General features: G+C 39.0%; 2 protein-coding genes across 3 annotated transcripts in view; both read left to right on the top strand.

The window, feature by feature from the left end:
• The window catches only part of chkb (choline kinase beta), a 56728-nt gene extending 45073 nt beyond the window's left edge, over positions 1 to 11655 (top strand). For both annotated transcript variants that reach the window (XM_039761510.1, XM_039761509.1), the window contains 3 exons: positions 4953 to 5059; positions 5222 to 5303; positions 7050 to 11655. In XM_039761510.1, coding sequence (XP_039617444.1) covers positions 4953 to 5059; positions 5222 to 5303; positions 7050 to 7106 — 246 coding nt within the window. In that variant the 3' untranslated portion in view covers positions 7107 to 11655. The remainder of the gene's footprint in view (positions 1 to 4952; positions 5060 to 5221; positions 5304 to 7049) is intronic.
• Positions 11656 to 13027: 1372 nt separating this feature from the next.
• Positions 13028 to 20264, top strand: part of LOC120534161 (kelch-like protein 17) — a 21280-nt gene continuing 14043 nt past the window's right edge. The window contains exons 1-2 of the mRNA XM_039761508.1: positions 13028 to 15162; positions 15447 to 16347. Coding sequence (XP_039617442.1) covers positions 16093 to 16347 — 255 coding nt within the window. The 5' untranslated portion in view covers positions 13028 to 15162; positions 15447 to 16092. The remainder of the gene's footprint in view (positions 15163 to 15446; positions 16348 to 20264) is intronic.

The raw sequence follows: 20264 nt of genomic DNA, 5'->3' as shown, positions 1-20264 counted from the left end.
AGGTCTTCCTAGATTTTCCTCCCACATCCACAAGACATGCTTGCTAGCTTCCATCCATCCATCCATTATCCAACCCGCTATATCCTAGCTACAGGGTCACAGGGGGGTCTGCTGGAGCCAATCCCAGCCAACACAGGGCACAAGGCAGGAAACAAACCCCGGGCAGGGCACCAGCCGCTTGCTAACTTAATTAGGGTCATTATTTTGGCCCTCTATGAGCAAGTACAGCAGGTTATCAAGGGATGGTTTAGAATAGTCTACAGCCCCTGTGATTTAGACAAAGTTGGTACAAAGAATAAATGAATGGGAGGGAAATAAACCAAATCATTAAGCTTATTTAGCTTCAACAGCAAAACTATATTTTAATTATGTTTGTCAATAAAATGCAATACCACATTTTTTAAGTATAACCGTTACGAATGTCTCACTTCTGTTGTGAGTATAAGGCAAAGACTAGGATCATCACATATAAATCCAAGCCACACACACCCACTTTAACTCACATCAGACAATATACTCTAGTTGTTAGTTAGCCTGATGTATACAAATTTGGAATGTGACAGAAATCCAGAAAACCTAGGTGATGCAAATGGATATAGAATGAGAGAAAAATATCTAAAATACCACATACGGTACACATTGCCCAGACAAAGATCTGAAAAAAGTGGTCTTCTTAAACCTTCTTTAAGTGTGAGGCAGCACCACTAACTGCTGTACCACAGTTCCACCCTGTTATGAATAAATGTCAGTTTATCCAGTATTTGTTCATACCTTTCTCCACACGTTGCTATGTTCAGCATTAGACTCTATATACTCCTGATATACAACAAGCCTACTACCTTATGGTTCCTTCTCCACATCCTAAAACCACAATCAAACTTGTCTTCATCCATTTGACCATTTGTAGCTGACAATCCATTACAGGGTCAATGGTAGCTGGCATCTGTCCCAGCACCAACACCCACAAGCCAGGAATCAAACATAAACTGGACACCAGTCCATCATAAGTACACATTCTGAAATTGGAATCATGTAGCATAACCAGTCAACCTAATAGAATGTCTTTGTGCTGTGGAGCTGTCTGTGATATCTTGCAAATTTTACTTATGTATCAAACTATCATCAGTGTCCAGCACTGCCCAGGGTGTGGTCATTATATACATTTTCTGGTGGAAAAATTTCTGCCCCAGACCAAAATTTCACTGACTAAACCCACAGTAGGGATGAACTTTGTATACATTGAGGAAGTCCCAGAAATGGCTCCTAGTGAACTAATATAATAAGGTGTAAGTTCCCCAAGTGGAAAAATTTCACAACAAAGAATATATTTGGTCTTCCCTTGTACAAATGAGTAATCTCGTGCAAAATTTGGGAGAGGTTCATTGCTGCGGGTTTGCATACCAGACAAACACACATTCAGCTTTATATACTGCATTGGATTTAAGTTGTTTTATGTCAAATTTAATTTTCACCACTCTTAGCAGTTTTTTCAGGTAACTTGCATGGCTTGCACATTTCTTTTGAATAAAAATATTTAATATTTAGTTGTAAAAGTCTGGTACCATCCATTATCCAACCCACTATACCCTAACTACAGTGTCACAGGGGTCCACTGGAGCCAATCCCAGCCAACACAGGGCGCAAGGCAGGAAACAAACCTCAGGCAGGGCGCCAGCCCACCGCAGGGCACACACACACCCACACACCAAGCACACACCAGGGACAATTTAGAATCGCCAATCCACCTAACCTGCATGTCTTTGAACTGTGGGAGGAAACCCATGCAGACACGAGGAGAACATGCAATCTCCACGCAGGGAGGACCGGGGAAGTGAACCCAGGTCTCCTTACTGCGAGGCAGCAGCGCTTCCCACTGCGCCTCCATGCCACCCAGTCTGGTAATTCGCTAATATCAAAGGTTGATAAACCACTAAAAGCCAACAGAAAAAATTAGAACAGAGAGAATCTCTGTAAACAAGCGATAATGTGAATACATGTGAATTATAAACAGTACACCTGGGAATTCAGTTTGATTTACTTTTGTGTTAGTTTTTCTGTGCCTGTAAATGCACTATACCAGTTTCAAATATATCATGCAGACCAATCTCACTTCTGAATAATGATGTTAAGATACTCTCCAAAATTCTATCTAGAAGGATTGAGAAAGTGCTTCCTTCGGTAATACCACAAGAACAAACCGGATTTATTAAAGGCAGACATTTAGCTTCCAATCTCCGGCGCCTGTTTTAATGTAATATATTCACCCACAAAGTCTTAACACCCCAGAGATCTTATTATCTGTGGATACAGAAAAAGCATTCAATATGGTTGAATGGGACTACCTTTTCACTACATTACACAAATTTGGGTTTGGCTTGAGCATATGTGCATGGAACTGCTATATACCAGTTCAGAAGTTTCAGTTTGTATTAACATTATTTCAGACTATTTCAAAATAGAACGCGGTATTAGACAAAAATGTCCTCTGTCACCACTGCTATATGCAATCGAAATTAAGCCATTGGCTGTTTACTTTCAAAATGCTTCATAGATAAAGGGGATTATCAGAGAAGGACTTGAGCAGAAAATATCACTATATGCAGATGATATGGTACTGTATATATCAGATCTACAGAATATTGTGCCTGCAGTCCTAACAGCACTAGCAGAATTTCAAAAGATATCTGAGATATCTTTAATTTGAATAAAATATCATTAATTTGAATAAAAGTGTGCTTTTTCCAGTGAACTCCCTTGCACACAATATTACATTGGACACCTTCCCTTTTAACATCGCAGATCAGTTTAAATACCTAGGGGGTAAACATCACAAGTAAACATAAAGCTCTTTTTTAACACACTTGTGATGTCTGCATGGAAAAACTTAAACAAGACATGCATAGATGGTCTATCCTACATCTCACTTTAGCAGGGAGAATTAACACTGTCAAGATGAATATCCTTCCTAAGCTTCTTTTTCTGTTTCAGAGCATCTCCATATACTTTAACAAATCATTTTTTAAGAAAGTAGATTCAATCATAACCTCATTTATTTGGAACTTAAAACAGCCACGTATCCAAAGTGCGACCCTACAAAGACCTAAAGCAGAAGGTGGCAGGGCTCTACCTAATTTTCAATTTTATTACTGGGCGGCAAATATACAAGCTATTAAAAAATTTGGACATTGACACAAATAGTTGAACACACACAGGCTTGGTCCACAATAGAAATAAAATCCAGCAGTACTTCTTTATATTCCTTGCTTTGTGCCCCAGTAAATTGAAGTTATCATCCATATACTAACAACCTAATTGTCATTCATTCACTCAGAATATAGAACCAATGTAGGAAGCACCTCAGGATAGAGAAGCTTTTATCTGTGGCACCTTTATGTTATGAATGTGTTATAAATGAAAACTAGATGACTAAGCGAAGAAGAAAGCAGCGCAGAGAAAACAAACTCAAAAGCGTTGGAGAGACAAAAAAGAAAAAGAATAATCTAGGTGCAAATTCAGAAAATAAGGAAAGTAATTATCAGAGATTATGAAAGCAGTGGAGTTCAAAAGGCTCAAAAAAAAAAGTTGGTGCGATACACATGTGGAGAAAGTTAAGGAATATGAAAGTAGGAAAATTACAGAGTATAAAAAAAAAAGAAAGTAAAGATCACAGTAGCGCAAACAAATGGAAATTATTACTCGAAAAAGGGAAAATAATCACCACGGACCAGGTGTCATTGGGGAAAAAAAGCAGGATAAAGCGAGGTCAGAAATAAAAGACAGAGTAGAAAACAAAGTAAAAAATCATAAAGAGGTTAAAAAACAAGGGGGCCAAATACATGCAGAGCAGGTTAGAGATAATGAAAACTGGAATTCAAAAGACTCGTAGAAATACATGCAGAGCAAAATACAGAATATGAATATGAATATGAAAGCAGAAAAAAACGACAGTGTCAAAACAAACCAAGTAAATATTGCATTAGCGCAAAGAAAGAGAAATGATTACTTGGAGAAATAATGAAAAGGTGAATAGAGATTGAATATATGGACATAGGTGATATGTCAGAAGTATGTAAATATTGTAAGGCTTTGAAGTTTAAGTGAAGAGAATTTCAAAAATGGAGTTTACCTCACATGCATTTATTGGTTACTTTACAAAAAAAATTATTAACTGCTGATGATGAAGATCGTTTTGTCTGTGCTGAAATTCCAAACAGAGAAACCTATCCTGAATTATGGTGCAAAGGCATTAAACACATGTCTCACTGACCTCATTAAAAAGATTCAGCATATTGGGACTCCAAATATTGTTTTTTACAGAAGTTCTGAAATAAAAGTGAAACTAATGAAATAGCAACAATTCAAACACAAAAAGTGTGTATCTGGAAAAACAAAAACGGGGGTTGGCGAGTGAAGCAAGCACGGGGTGAAGCCCCCTAGTTTTTTAAAAGCAATTGTTCTTGACCCTTAAGAAGACCTTTAAATCAAGTGAATTAAAGAATTATCTTACTTTTATGCAGTTTTTAAAAATAGTTTACTTTAATATTCTAGTAACTAGACTTTTATAAATACTTCAAATATTACTTTTTAATTGACAGTAAATGCAGTAATTTATGGGTCCACAAGTTTTTTCTAAAGTAGTTTAAACGAAATCCTGCAGTTTAGTATTTTTCTGAGGTAGGACTATACAACAATTAAAGTGCAAACCAAAAATTGTAAATACTAAATAACATATATTTAAATGTTTATTTAGTCAGGGCTGCAATAAATAATGAGATCTTCTAAGAAAATGTATCCTTGTACTTATAGGAAGCAAATTAGTCTTTACATAATATTCAATATTTAAACTGTATAGACACTACAGTGTCTTTCCCAATATAATGCCTGTCCCCCAATATTTCCCATTTCTGTATTAACTATTTTTATTTTATTTCTTTATTTATTTTTTGCTGCAGCTGCATTTTATTCGTCATTATCTATCAGAAAATGCGGTAAACAATGCAAATATAGCACATGAAGATCAAGCAAAAATTGAAGAAGAAATGATCATAGAATCAAATAGGTGAGATAATGAGAGATGTAAGTTCTTTAAAGGAATTAGAACCATTCTTTTACAGCTCTGTTTTTATGCAATAATTTTTGTTATAAAGTAAAGCAGTTATGACAACCATTATACTTATCTAATATTCACTACATGTATATTTTTTTGTTTGTATTATTTTAGATTTGCGTTGGCTTCACATTTTATGTGGGGTTTATGGTCTATTATACAGGCTAAATTATCGACTATAGAGTTTGGGTACATGGTAAGTAATGAATTATTGCTATTTGTTTTCTGTGTATTTTTCCTCTATCATGTTTTGTTCACCGTAAATATGTTAAATCTTTCCAGTAGGACCTTAGGGAGGCATATTTAGGTATAAAGTAGGAAGTAACCTAGGACAAGACAACAGTCATTTAGAGGGTACATTGGCACACACTTCCAGACTTGTGTACTTACTGTATACTGGGCCTATTTAGAGGTATTGGCATTGAAAGATCCCACTTCTTAGCCTCCCTGGGAAAGTGTTTCCTGGGCACTGGAAGAGTGATTCTGGTTGACAGCCAGATCTCCGGTCCAGAAGGAGAAATGTAAAATCTTTCCTGGCCACAGATGAATGAGCCAGTTTTTCTATCTTGGCACAGAGTGGTCAGCCTGTGCTCACCCAGGTATCATTTGATATGATTAAATGGAAACTGTTTAAATTGTGCATAGCAATCCATCTAGGGTGTCTCCTCGTCTGTTTATGATCTTCACGGAGACCTGAGAGTCGCATCTGTTTGGGGTAGGGTTGGCATATTACCTTATCATACTGTTATCTTGAGGTTCACAAGTGAGTGTATGGTGATTGAGTACAGCCACTCTGTCTTCACATTCTAAGACTCTAAATTGACCCTGTATGTAAGTGAGGGGTTTTGCCTTTGGATGGACTTGTGCCCCCCACTGTGACGTCTCTTATCTTGCCAGCATAGACACTGGTTTCCTCCGGAGCCTGTGGTAAAACAGCAGTTTAGAAAATGGATTTGTGGATGACTTTTTACTATCCACTATTTCAATTAACCAAAATGAACCTTCAAATAAGCATACAATCTTCCTGACAAGTAGCGACTGAAAGTATTTACCCAAACCAAAGGTGGATTGCAGACTGTTGTATTTTAGTCATATAAAAAGACACTGTTTGTTCTACCCCACATCTTGTTAGTTGAGACTGTTATTTGTTGAACTGTGCTCCCCCTTCATCTTGTCATTTATTAACACACCTGTCAGTCATGTTTCACACTCACAGTGGTACTATAAAAGTCTATGAAACTCACGTAAAGCTCGTAGGTCCCATAATAAACATTTAAATACAATACACCCCATGTCTCACGCAGGCGCCCCTTTATTTCTTGTTTCGGTCAAGTCCAAAATGTATCCTTAGGGTATATAAACCCCTGTGTGTGCTTAGTTGTGGTACGCAGCAATTTGAACCTCTGTCTACGCGCTTCTCTTCGTCTTGATCCAACCGTGGAAATCACTCGCCTTTTTACAACGAAGTACGTCCAGTAAAAGCCTTCAAGATGGCTCGCTCACCCCTTGTCGTTTTTTATGTGGATGTGCCGAGTTGTTTAAGCTCTCTGCGGCCGCATTGTACAAGATAGTGCAGAGTGTGGCAGAAAACTGTTCAACACCTAAAAATGCCTGTCTGAACATAGACCCCCCTTCAATTGAGGCTCACTTGCTTCAGACTCTTTCTCCCTATTTCCATGTGTTCATCTTTCTTTTTTTTACTCATTTTATTTCTTATTAGGTGTCATTTTCATGCCTTTGAGATATTCTAAGTACCATCTAAACCTGGTTATAGGAAGACTCCAAACAAATTATAAAAGGCATATTTAATATTGCTTTCCCATTCAGTACATGGTATTCATGCCTCATCACTAGTAACTGGAAACGTCATTAAATGTGTATAATGTATGGTGTCAGTTTATGACTTCAATAACCTTGCTGATGTCTTTTTATTCTTTTTCAGGACTATGCCCTGTGTCGATTTGAGGCTTACTTCCAGCAGAAAGCTTTGTTTGCTTAGTCGTTTTGTCTTTTCAAGGAGGCCAGATGAAAGACTATTTGAGATTGTATTTCTCAGAGTAGCTTCTGTGTATTCTGATTCCAGCTATCACCATTTGCACAGTTTGTTTTAATTTTTTTACGTTAATTATTTATTTTAGACCTGTAAGTCCTTCAAAAAATGGTGCCTACATAAAGTAAGTCACTATAACCTTTGCTGAAACAGTGAAGGCCAAATGTCTACCAAAGAAAGATGGTAAACACAGAAAGAGAGGGCAAAAATAGGCTCATTTATTACAATTGTCTATACCAGCATTTTGTTTAGAGTAATTTATTATTCAGCATAAAAATTGCAATGCAATTCTGAATATTCACCTCCATTTTATTCAAGAAATGGGAACAAATGTTAGAGAACAGTAGGTCCGTGTTAGTGTCTAGAAATGTCAAGTCAAGATCTTCATTTGGGATATACTGTTTTGCTACCTGATACTATGGCGCTTCATCTAAAGGGTTCATTTTCTGTAGGAAAGAGACAAACATCCAGGGGGTAGCAAATATCATGTGTAAAGATGCTACTCTGGTTTATTAATACATTTTCCACCCCTTTTTATTTTTTGCTGTCAAAATTAAATTATTACAAGTATATTAATGTACGGTCAAAGGTAACGGTAAATGAATGTATTGATAGACTTTTACATTTTTTTTTAAACGTGCAATATATATGTTAAATTACCATGACCACAATACAAGTGCAGACTATGACAGTATACAGTAGAGTAAATCCTGTCATTATCATCAACATTTTCTTAAAGCATTTCAGAATTATAAAGCAAACAGCAGGAGACTAGAAATACTTTGCTTGTATGTGACAATATTTAGTTACGATTTGTTTTTTTCCAAAGCTATTTATTAGTTTTTTTTATGCAGGTTCCGGTGGTACACTTCACAAATTATTAGGCCCAAGGCAAATGGCATTGCTTCCACACACAACTGCACACTCGAGGCACCACTATGACATCTCTTGTCATGTGAATACCACATGAAACAATCTAAACACATTAATAAAATAATTCTAAAATTACAATAAAATCATCAAAAAATCAATAAAATGATAAAAATGCATTTAACAGGACTATGAAGCACCTTGTTAATGCTGGCAGCTTATTCCTTGAGCTAAGACTACTGCACTCTCTTCAGCTCGTCACATTTGTTTAACCCCCAACTGCTGACTACCCGAAATGAGTGCTGTTGGACGCTACGTATCTTGCTGCTGGATGTCTTGGGCAGCCGGCAGGACCCATTCAGAAACCTTTGACTAATCAACAGACTCCTTGAGGCCTGCAGCACATTCTTGTCAATGACCCTGATTATTATAAGATGATAGATAAAGAGTCTCGTTATGGAACAAATGAACGCTCATAAGGCCAATAGCCAGGCTCATTTTGTTGATTTGTGAGCATAAGTTACTTGTAAGTTTAGACTAATTCCAGAATTAAAAATAGGTATGTTCTTAGAACTCCACCATTTCCCAACATACTGATGAAATTAGAGTCTTGTAGAGTAAAACTGAAACACTTAAAAATCAAAGCTGGTAGAAAAGGAAGACGGGGACCGTTGAAATTATTTTTTTTGGTCCAGAGCATGGATGAGATGATTTCCAACATTGAAAAGGCCCACAGAAAGTATCAATGTGATCAATTCCTGTGCTCTCATCATCCAGTTTTTAAGATGTGCTAATAGCTGTATGACAATTAAAGTTTTACAAAGAGACCTTTACTACAGCATACTGACATCCTTGAAAAGCAAGCCTATAAATACAGTTGTGAAGAAAGTAAAAGATGTTGGGCTGTATACATTTATGTTGTACCCATCATCTCTTAAACATCGACTGGTAGGCACCTGCTGTTTCTTCAGTTCTCCAGCAGATGTGCTTTGAGTGGCTGAGGTCTTTTCCCATTTAATGATTGTTCAGTCTGGTTTGTCAAGACTCTCCACAAGGAAATCCTATAGTGACCGTGCTTACTAATCGAGGTTCTTAACTCTCCTCCTTGTAACTAGTATTGCAAATTTGCAAATAGTTCATGGTTTTAGTTTTGGACTTTGATAAATTCTGTTTCCACCATTGATTGATTGATTTTTTTTTTAAATTTGAATTTCTTCCGTAGTCATGGAATATTCTTTATTTTCTCCATGTCGTAAATCCCAGTTACAAATTGGTTATGTATTTGCCAAGCAAAGGTCTCACTTATTCTATTTCTCCCACCCTTCATCCTGTCAGATCAGAAGATTGTTCTTCTCAAAATCCATAATCCTCACTTGCAGACCCAAGCCAGCAGATGGAGATTATATTTTTATAAAATAATTCAGTGATCAGTTATCCATGAAACAAAATGAACAGTCACACTTCTGGTTTTGTGCCTCCATCTCCCCCCCACACAAAGATGCCATGCCTCCTATCCTGTGTTCTCATTGATTTAAGCTAGTGACATTAACAAATTACTTATTCAGCATATTAGATGGCACTGGACCAAATGTGCTTATAATCCCAGGCGCAACATATTGCTGTTACATATTAATTGTTTTTCATCCCAAAAAGAAAAAGTGCTAAACATCTGACACAAGTCCACACACATCATGCTTGCTGCCACACCAGTTGCCAGTAGTGTATATCCATAATAAAAGTTGATCTTTTATTAATTTGTCAACATATACTGTAACTAAATTATGTTCAATACTGAACAGAATTTATTTTTAACTTTAAAAGGAACGCTAAAGAAATTCAGATTACAGTTCCTGAAAGTTAGTAGCAAAATGTTTTCAACTGCGAATCATCAATTCATTCCATAACAACATTCCTTTTGACTAGAATAGTAGTCGGTAGAATTCAGATTACTCCACAGTCTCAAACTCTAATTTGCATGTCCTATGGACCTTTAACCAGATCCTGATGAAATAAAGGAGATTCTACAGAGGAAAAACATTTTCATATGTGCAACAATAACCACATTAAGAAGCTTTGTAAAGTCTTTCAAGCATTTAATTTCTTGGTTGTTAGTTAGAAATGCTTTTCTGGTTGTTTCATGTTCTCTGTCAGATGAGATTGAGAGCTGTGGCTTTGTTACCTGACCTGTTGGGTGAGGAACTTGACCTGGGCTGCCTAGATGAGCTTGGCTTTTCTTACAGTATACCAGGGTTCTTCCGAATTATTTTTCAAAATATTTTTTGTCATTTTAGAGACGTGTAAATTGATTACTTCTCATTATGGCCTTGCTCCTTCTCCGCATGTCGACACCAACAGTTTACCAGCTTCTAAATGCTTTTCATTTGGATTGGGCAATAGACCTGCAATGCTTGTTTCACCTTATCACCTGCAAGTTGACAGTCATTCTTCATTGTAAAGCGATTTCCTCTGTCATTTGCTTTTCTCTTCGGTGGTTGATGCTTATGGTTGTCCTGAGTGGTCTGCATCCTTTACACATCTTCATCTTGTTTTGAATGTTTCCATTCACTTTTATATACACTCACCGGCCACTGTATTAGGTACGCCTGTTCAACTGCTTGTAAACCTAAGTACCTAATTAGCCAATCAGATGGCAGCAATTCAGTGCATTTAGCCATGTAGACATTGTCAAGATGACCTGCTGAAGTTCAAACCGAGCATTGGAATGGGGAAGAAAGTTGATTTAAGTGATTTTGAACATGGTAGGGTTGTTGGTGCCAGACGGACTGTTCTGAGGTTTCAGAAACTGCTGATCTACTGGGATATTTATGCACAAGCATCTATAGGATTTATTGAGAATGGTCAGATTTAAAAGTGAGTGGCAGTTCTCTGAGCGAAAAATGCCTTATTGATGCCAGAGGTCAGAGGAGAATGGCCAGACTGGTTTGAGCTAAAAGAAAAGTAACAGTAACTCAAATAACCACTCATTACAAAGGAGGTATGCAGAAGAACATCTCAACATGTTGAACCTTAAAGCAGATGGGCCACAGCAAAAAGAGAGCAACACCGGGTGCCACTTCTGTCAGCTAAGAACAAGCAACTCAGGCTGCAATTTACACAGGCTCACCAAAATTGGACAATAGAAAAATAGAAAAACATTGCTCGAGTCTCGATTACTGCTGCTACATTCGGATAGTAAGAATTTGGGGTCAACAACATGAAAGTATGGATCCATCCTGGTGATGTAGGTATAATGATGTGAGGGATATTTTCTTGGCACACTTTGAGCCCCTTAGTGCCAGATTGAGCATCACTTAAATGCCATAGCCTACCTGATTGTTGTTGCTGACTATGTCAATCCCTTTATGACTCAAATGTACCCATCTTCTGATGGCTACTTCCAGGATAATGCACCATGTCACAAAGCTCAAATCATCCCACATTGTTTTTTTAGACATGGCAATGAGTTCACTGTACTCAAATGGCCTCCACAGTCACCAGATCTCAATCCCATAGAGCACCTTCGGGATGTGGTGAATAGGAGATTCACATCATGGATGTGCAGCCGACAAATCTGCAGCAACTACGTGATGCTGTCATATCAGTATGGACCAAAATCCCTGACAAATGTTTCCAGCACCTTGTTGGATCCATACCACGAAGAATTACAGCAGTTCTGAAGGCAATGGGGGGTTAGGCGTACCTAATAAAGTGGCCGGTGAGTGTATTTTGAGCGGTTAAACATTCATCTGAACACACGAGTTGGTGTGAATTTCAGTTTTTTCTTCTAACCAAACTTGCACTACATTTCTGTTCTTTGTTACAACCTGCAGTAGTAAAAGCGCTCAGTAGCAAGTCACACGCCGCCAGAAAGGTTAACAGTCAATTTTGAGAAATGGGTTTGAAACAAAAAAGGACCTTAGAATGATGCCTTAATGCGTTTTATAGTTGTGAAAGAGAGCAAATCATAGTCTCACAAAACTGCAGGACAGAATTATGGCAGGAGGTTATCTTTTAAAACTGGTTTTGTGCACTGGCCTGTCCATCAGTTTGTTTTTATGTACTTCACTGTATTTTTGAACTTTCTTTTAAAAGGAGTATATTTTGTATAAATGTGACTAAATCAACTTAACAATATGTGAATAATTTGCTCTGCTACTTCTTTAATAATTTCTCCTTATTACTTGACTGCAGTTTTTGGATTGTTTAAACCATATTAAGACTATATGTAAAATAAAAATCAAATCAAACCATACTACCAAATGCTGTTAAGATGTTTCTGTTCATCAGAATGGCAGCAGGCATCGCCTGTGTTTCAGTTCTTCTTCAGTCTCGGTTCAAGTCCCATAGAAGCTTAAAGGATAAGTTTGTTATTTTTCAAGTCCAAAACATTGTCTTGACTTGAGAAACAGATATATTTATGCGTTTTTAAGTATTTCCTCCATTTTAAAGCACCAGAGCAGGAGAGATACTGTATTTGTTTAAAATTAAAGAAAGCTCCTAACACCGGAACACAGTTTTACATAGCAAATGCATTTATACCAAGTTTGTGAAGAAATAACAGACTTGAAAAATACCAAAGGTATGCTTCAACTGTGCTCTTTCCATGATGGATTGAAACTGAACTCCTTGTTGAATTAAAGATCAAATGACGGTGCCATTTTCAGTTTTAGCAAGGCAGAATAAAAAGAAAACCTGAAATATCTCTTTTGAGGAAAAAAAACAGTAACAAGGACAAAAGTTTTGTACAACCTACCTAAATTCAGTTTTGACAGATATTGTGTTAGAATTGAGGGCTGCTTGAGGATATCTCATCACAAATTACGAGCTCAGCCAAGTGAGTCGAGTGCCTAGACAGAGCTTGAAAAAAACTGAATTTGGGCCACAGTATAAAAGCAGTCCAGTTCCACCCAGGGGGGTAAACGTTAACATTATACAAAGTTATTGTCTGTTTTACCTGCATTTTTATCACTCTTTAATTTAATATTGTTCTTTATCAGTATGCTGCTGCTGGAGTGTGTGAATTTCCCCTTGGGATTAATAAAGTATCTATCTATCTATCTATTATCACAGTGATGTATATGACATTTTTTGATACTGGGACAGAAAACATTTTTTTATGAATTGCTGTCCCTTTTCATAGAAGGATTTTATTGTACAGGCTGCACTTATTTATTAACACCCTAAGATCCTATTGGAGAAATGTTGTTTCTGTGTATGTAATGTATTAAACAAGTGCATTTATTATGACGTAACTGTTATCAACATCATTAGCTGGGAGAGGCCCATGCCATGGACATCCTGAATGGAGCCACACGATTTGAGGCAGACATGAGAACACGGATTAGTGGCCGCTGCTTCTTCTAAACAGAACCTCTTGTCCTCATTGTACCAAGGACTGAGACTCGAGAGCGGGATCTTTGAACGTCTACAGTCACATATCTAATTTTGATTGGGGTCCTGCAGAGAGAGATCATTTACTGTAACATGTTAAGTCCTAAATGCTGGAAATGTACCAATCCTCAGTCCCATTGTAATAATTGTAAAGTTCCATTCCAAATACTAGTTTCATTTCATATTCACTTTTTAAGTATTTTTCTTCAGTAATGGGTAAGTTTGTTCACCACAAAAAAATAAAATTTGCTGATTCTTTTTCATCTAACCTCACTTTGGGACAACCGCTAAGGATTTGCTTCAGTGTCCCTCTTTGGCACAACGAGCAGGCTGGAGTGTCCACCTTGCTTCACTTGTAGAGGCTGTGTCGGCTAGACGGGACATCACAGACCACTCCGTTTGGGAAAGCAGTCAGTTGGATGTTAGTTTTGCAGAGCTCAGGCCACGTGACCTTGTGTTCTAGTCTTGCCATGCTCCTTGCGTGCCACACCCATCTGCGCTTCTTCCTGTGCCAGTCCTTGCTTTGAACCTGCCTATACTGACTGCGCCACCATGCCATTGCCAAGACCAGCCTTCCATTGACTACACCACCCACCAACTCCCTGTGCCATAGAAGGGATTCAGCCAGCTCCTGCACGTCTTGCACTCCCCACTGCCATCCAGTCAATGCCAGCATCAGAAACTTTGGGGTCATTGATACCCCTGTACTGCATCAGCTTCCTTGCACGAGCCACCATTAACATCTCATGCAGATGGCTGAAAGGAGAGCCCAAGCTTGTTTGTATGACCATTCAGAGTGAGTCTGCTGAGGCTTCAGGGAAGACCCAGGCACCTGTGAAGATAATGGCTTCCCCTCCTCTTGAAGCCCTCCACGGTAGTTACTGAGACCTTATATATCAGCAGTGGTCAGAAGATGTGTGGTACAATGCCAAGCTGATAAATCCAAACTGTCAGTTTGCCCGGCAGACCTGTCCTATCCACCAATGCCAAACAAGACGGGCTGCCTGGACCGAAGCTGTGTCTTTAAGGCTGCACGTGAACACTTTTGCAAGGCTTTTCACCCATTTCTCTGTGACTGATGGCACTGGCATAGACGCTAAATGCATCTGTAACCTTTGCCCCCTCTACAGAACCAGAATGCTACTGTAAAAGTCGTTTTGTTTTCAGACACTTGCATGCTGCATGTTGAAATAATTAACTAAGTACATACAAGTACTCTAATTCTAGATATGCATTGGTTTATTTAAGAAAGACGTCAGGTCAGGAAATTCTGAAAAAATATTTTTTCTAATTCAGGGTCCCAGCATCACTGTTGTTATACTCCCTGAGAGTATTTCAGTCAAATTTGAGCAAAAAATAATCATGCTGAATGTCCTACTGATTACCAATTGTAATGAACTCCTTAAAATGAATAAAAAATATATCTCACAAGAAAAAAAGGCTAAAGCTATTCCCATGCTGAATAAAAACAGAAAAGAAAACTATGCGTTTGGCACACACACAATGAAAGCTACACAGCTCAAACCTTCTTCTCTATTTTTGTTTTTTTTTCCAGAGTCAGAATAACCTCTCTATTTATTTCTCCCCTTTCTTTTAGTGCTGTAGTTCACAATGCTGTCTCCTCGATCCTGTGTCGTGGGTTTGAATCCTGCAGCTTGCTCTTGTCCAGTGGGGACTGCGTGTTCTCCCTGTGTCTGTGTGATCCTTCCTCCTCGTACTTTGGTTTTCTCCCACATTATCAAAGGTGAACATCTGTGTGTGTGTGTGTAGGGGGGCCTTGTGATGGACTGGCACCCTGCCCAGGACTGTTTCCTGCCTTGCCCGCAGTGCTGCTTGGATGATCTCTGGCTTCTCCTGACCTGAAGTGAATGAAGGGAGTGTCCCACTGTTATACTGTTTTTGCCCTTGCACCCCCTTCACTAACACACACCTACTAGTTTTAAAATGTATTTGTGCTGTATTGTATAATCTACTATATTAATACAATGCTACTTATAATTGCCCAGTTATTTTAATCTTTCACCGCAGGTCCTGATTCAATAACGAAAGGAGAAACAAGTGAAACCCTGGAACAGCGTACTGCGGGAATGTTCACTAAGGGCCACATTCGCATTTCCTCTGCTGATGAAGCGTCAGATTTCAGAGGCCGTGTGGCTGAGGGGCTGCCAGCCGCCTGACGTTGTCTTAAAATAGCTTCAGCCCAAGTCATGAGAACTGCTGAATCGTAGCGCCTTTCAAAGCTGCAGCTTATATGTTTCTACTCCATTTTTTTGTTTTTGTAAATCCTGGACTAACTGTGCTTTCTGGGCCTTTCAGGTTGTACCGAGTTTGGTCTGTAAATTTTTTTTTGTCTTCCGTCTTTGCTATAGGCCTTTGTTGTGATCTGAACAGAAGAGCAGTATTTCAGGAATAAAATGAGTGTGATTATAGCTGCTGTATATGTCCTAGTATCATTGAAGAGAGTATGTGATGTTGGCTTGCAATTCTTTATCATGGAACTTGTTTTTCAGAAGTTAAATTAATTGTCTTAAAATAAATGTGTTCTGCATTTCATTTCAACATTCAGTTCAATACAGAAAAGCAGACCATTAATCATTTCAAAACTACTGTAGAAAACTTTATCAATGTAAAAAAAAGTATTACATCTTAAGTCAAAGAAAGCATACAAACACAAATGAGCCCACCATTTCAATCCTCATTTTCTCTCTGGACTATTTTTGCTTGGGGAATTACAACCATCTTCAGATGGCTACAGAAAGTGTTCTCTGTTGTCTGCATATGGCTGCTTGGTCCTGGCATCTCTGAGAACTGCCGTGAAATCAACAATGTACAGGGGTCACTGGACAGACCACCGGCTTTGGCAGTTTACTCATCTGGAAGGGAGATGGAGGAGCTGGCCACAATACGGACAAGTGGACGCTCATTTCAGGTAACTCTGCGGGTGGCTGAGGGTTATAATGCAAAGCATTAAATATTTCTCTCTCTGTGTATATATATATATATATATATATATACAGGTATATATATATACAGTACATACAGTATATACATTTATATATATATACATACATACACACTAGCTGTGTAAGCCTGTGCTGTAAAAAGCCCAGGGTCCTAGAAACTATTGAAATTGTCAGAAAAAGAAATGTAGAGATGTCAGGTAATTAAAAGGAACCACTCTGGGCGTCTCTTTCCCAGGAGGATTCGTTTTGCCGACGTGCTCACATCATTTGTGCATTAGCGACTAAGCGCCTGTCTTTCTTTGGAGGTTTCCTTTTGCCAATGTGCTCGTCTCTCTTCTGTATTAGCGGCTAAGCGAGTGACTCTTTCTTCAGAGGTTTCGTTTTGCCGATGTGCTGGCCTCGCTTGTGTATCCTCAGAGGTGGAGTCCTTACCCCGATTGCACCTCACACTTCGGGGACAGACAGACACACACACCTCCACATGTAGATGTTTACATATAAGATATACTAGTTGTTTGACTTGGCATCACCTGGAAAATTGATAAAACGTATGCTTAATGCGTAAATTAAATAAAGAGTAGATCTAAGATGTATGACCTCCTCACTGCAGCAGAAAGACGTGTACAGTATTATTAAGCATCTAGTACCTCTAAGCTTATTAAAGCTTAGTAAAACTTTACTGTGAAATTAAGTGCAAGAGCAATGGAAGTAATTATGCACAAAAGAACAAAACGGTAATAAGAATTATCTCAGTAGTTTAGTAATAATATTGAAAATCCAATTAGATATACTAGCATGGGATTTCACCAAAGATCCTTTGGCTTTTGCTCCTCTACAAATTTCCAATATCGACAATTTCAAACCTAGAAAGGAGAGTTGGCTGTTACCTGAGGGGACCCGGGGTCTACCAAGGAGCTTGAGCAGCCTCAACCTTTATGGGAACACCTGCAAACTGAGAATCCATTGAGGAAGAGTTCAAGTTCTTGCAAGCAAGAGGGGTGTTGCAGTTCTGAAAGTCTAATGACCCTAAAGTTTATGGGACAGGGGTAATGGTGGAAAGCAGAGGATGCAATGGAGCAGATAGAGTCACAGCTATGCCATAGAGCTTGGGTGGGAGCCGTAGCCAGAGGAAGAGCGGGGTTTGGATCACTCACAACCACCTGTAATGACAAGGCTCAGGGGAAAGAGTGGAAGTGCCGAGTCCTGAGTGAGGTGAGAACAACAGCGGAGGAGTAGAGGTCCAGTAAAGTGGTAGCAATGAGACAGCAAGGTGCCTGGACTAGGTGGGAGCAAGTAGTAGAAAGGAAGATCTCGTGGGCAGACCTTTGGCAGTTAGAGCCACACTGTATTGGGTTTTTGGTCCAGGCTGTCTATAATATCCTGCCCAGCCTGTCCAGTTTGCACTTCTGAGGCTTGGTTGATACACCAGCATGCTCCTTGTATGGGAGTAAGTTGAATCTAGAGGATATCCTGAGTTGTTGGTCAAAGTCTCTGGGAGACAACCTATATTGCTGGCAGCATAACCAGGTGCTTAAGACAATTGCAGAAAGCATCGGTAGTGCCATCACCAGCTGCTAGAGGATAAAGCCCCTAAAGCAGACCATGAGCTTCATTAGACTTGGAAAGGAAGCAAGAGGAACATATAAGCCTAGCTCAGGGCTTTCTACACTACACAGGACTGGCAGTTGACAGCAGACTTGGGCAGGCAGCTCAAATTTCCTGAGCATATCACAAAGACTACCCTTAGACCAGATGTTGTTGTGGTGTCAGAAACTACAAAGAGTGTAGCTATGCTGGAACTCACCATGCCATGGGAAGACTGAATGAAGGAGCCCTTTGAGCAAGTGAGAGTGAGAGAGAAGCATGAGGGCTTAGTCAGTGACTTCAGCAAACACGGTTGGCAGGCAAGGTGCTTGCCCATGGAGGTAGCATGCAGAGGCTTTGTAGGGCAATCTCTCTGCAGGGCTTATACCATACTAGGCATCTATGGCGAGAGGAGGAGGAGGAGGGCCATCTATAATAGCACTGAGGCAGCAGAGAAAGCCTCGAGAAGGCTCTGACTCAAGAAAGCAGATCTGTGGGAGAAAGCTGCAGCTTGAGGGTGTCAAAAGACCAGAAACACCCAATGGCCTCAATGGCCTCAGGTCACATTGCTGATAATGTGCCCTGGCTTGCATCAGAAGATACAAAAAATGTTATAGAGCGTGTAGAATGTACCCCAGTCGTAACACACAACTCAACCACTGAGAGAAATGAGGGGCAAGTGGCACATAGACCCTCCTCCTCCCTGAGTGATGTTTCTGGCCGGACCCCCACAAAGTGCCCAACCCCTCTCCTGCTGTCTCAAAAGACTTTGGTTACTCCAGCTCAAGCACAGATCTTGTCACAAATGGGAAGCTGGCTTGCTTATCATTTGCCCCAAGCAAAAACTGAATGTGATCGGTTTTGTTTGTCATAAAATGAGCATTCAGAAAAAAATGATTTTTGATATGATATCATTAAGGAGATATTAAAATGACAAACATAAAAATCTTGTTCTTCTTCAACATACTTAAGTATTTCAAAATTCTCAATAACTTTTGATGTCAACATAAGCACCAAAAATTGGCGTTGACTGGTTACACAATAATTTCAAATTCTCTTGAAGTAAAACTTTCATTGGTATCAGGTTGTGTTCTGCAGATATTAAGGTTAAAATGCATAAAGTCCTGAAGAAATGGTAACTTTTAGTCAGGTTGGTCTCAGTTTTTATTTATTTATTTATAAATGTTTTCATGTAGAAAATGTCAACTTTTAGATTCTAATTTTGACTATACCAGGAAAAACGGTCAAGTTTTGTCCAAACAGGTGTGGTGGTTCTCATGTGCCATTCCTTCTAAGCAATTTCACTTAGGGACACTACTGACCTGTTGCTGCCATCTAGTGAAAATATCATGCTGTTTCATTTTCAGCTTATAATGGCAATTTTTAGTGAGGTTGTCTCAGTTTTCAGTTTATTTGTTGAAAACTTAAATTTTAACTAGCCTATATTCTAAATTAGACTATACCAGATAATAACTGCAAAGCTTTGTAGAAATAGGTGTGGTGGTTTTGATCTAACAGATTGATAGAAATTTAATTTTACACACACACACACACAATACATTACACGCATATACTGCAGTTAATGGCTTATTGCAGTCCTGTTTTTAAAATAATGGAAAGGGTTTGAATGGATTGATTTCTTCTTTAAAGTTCTGGCTAAGTTAGATGTGGCAGAAATGAGAATGTTGAGATGGATATGGGGAGTAACTAAAAAGGACAGAATAAGAAACGAGACAATCAGAGGTACACAAAAGTGGGAGAGATAGCTAAGAAAGTACAGGACAGTAGGTTAAAGTGGTATGGACATGTGGTGAGGACAGAAAGTCAATATGTGGATAAAAGAGTGATGGGAATGGATCCACAGGGGAAGGGAAAGCAGGGCCGTCTTACCAGCATCATAGGCCTCCGGGAAAAGTAGCACGCTGGGACCACTGTTTTGATAGCAAAATGGAAACATACAAAGGCGTCAGAAACATTGTGGGCCTCCAGCCAGTGCCCATACATTAAGACAGCTGTGAGCCAAAGCAGAAATGGATGGATAAAGTAAAAGAAGGTCTGAAGGAAAAGGGCTTGACTAGCAAGGGGCTGCAGGACCGAGCTGTTTGGAGAAGGCTGATCAGGCACATTGAAAGGGAAAAGATGAAGAGGAAGATGGAAAGAGTCTGAATGACTTATTGCTTAACAGTTCAACTTGTTATTTTATAGAGTAGCAAGCCAAATGAGGCAGAGTGGTGGCTCTGAGGCTAGAGATCTGTGCCTGCAATCAGACGTTTGCCAGATCGAATCCCATAAATGCCAG

This window comes from Polypterus senegalus, chromosome 8 (assembly GCF_016835505.1).
Source record: "Polypterus senegalus isolate Bchr_013 chromosome 8, ASM1683550v1, whole genome shotgun sequence".
Lineage (NCBI taxonomy): Eukaryota > Metazoa > Chordata > Cladistia > Polypteriformes > Polypteridae > Polypterus > Polypterus senegalus.
The sequence above is the reverse complement of the archived record's forward strand: the minus strand, read 5'-3'. Positions and strand labels throughout refer to the sequence as shown.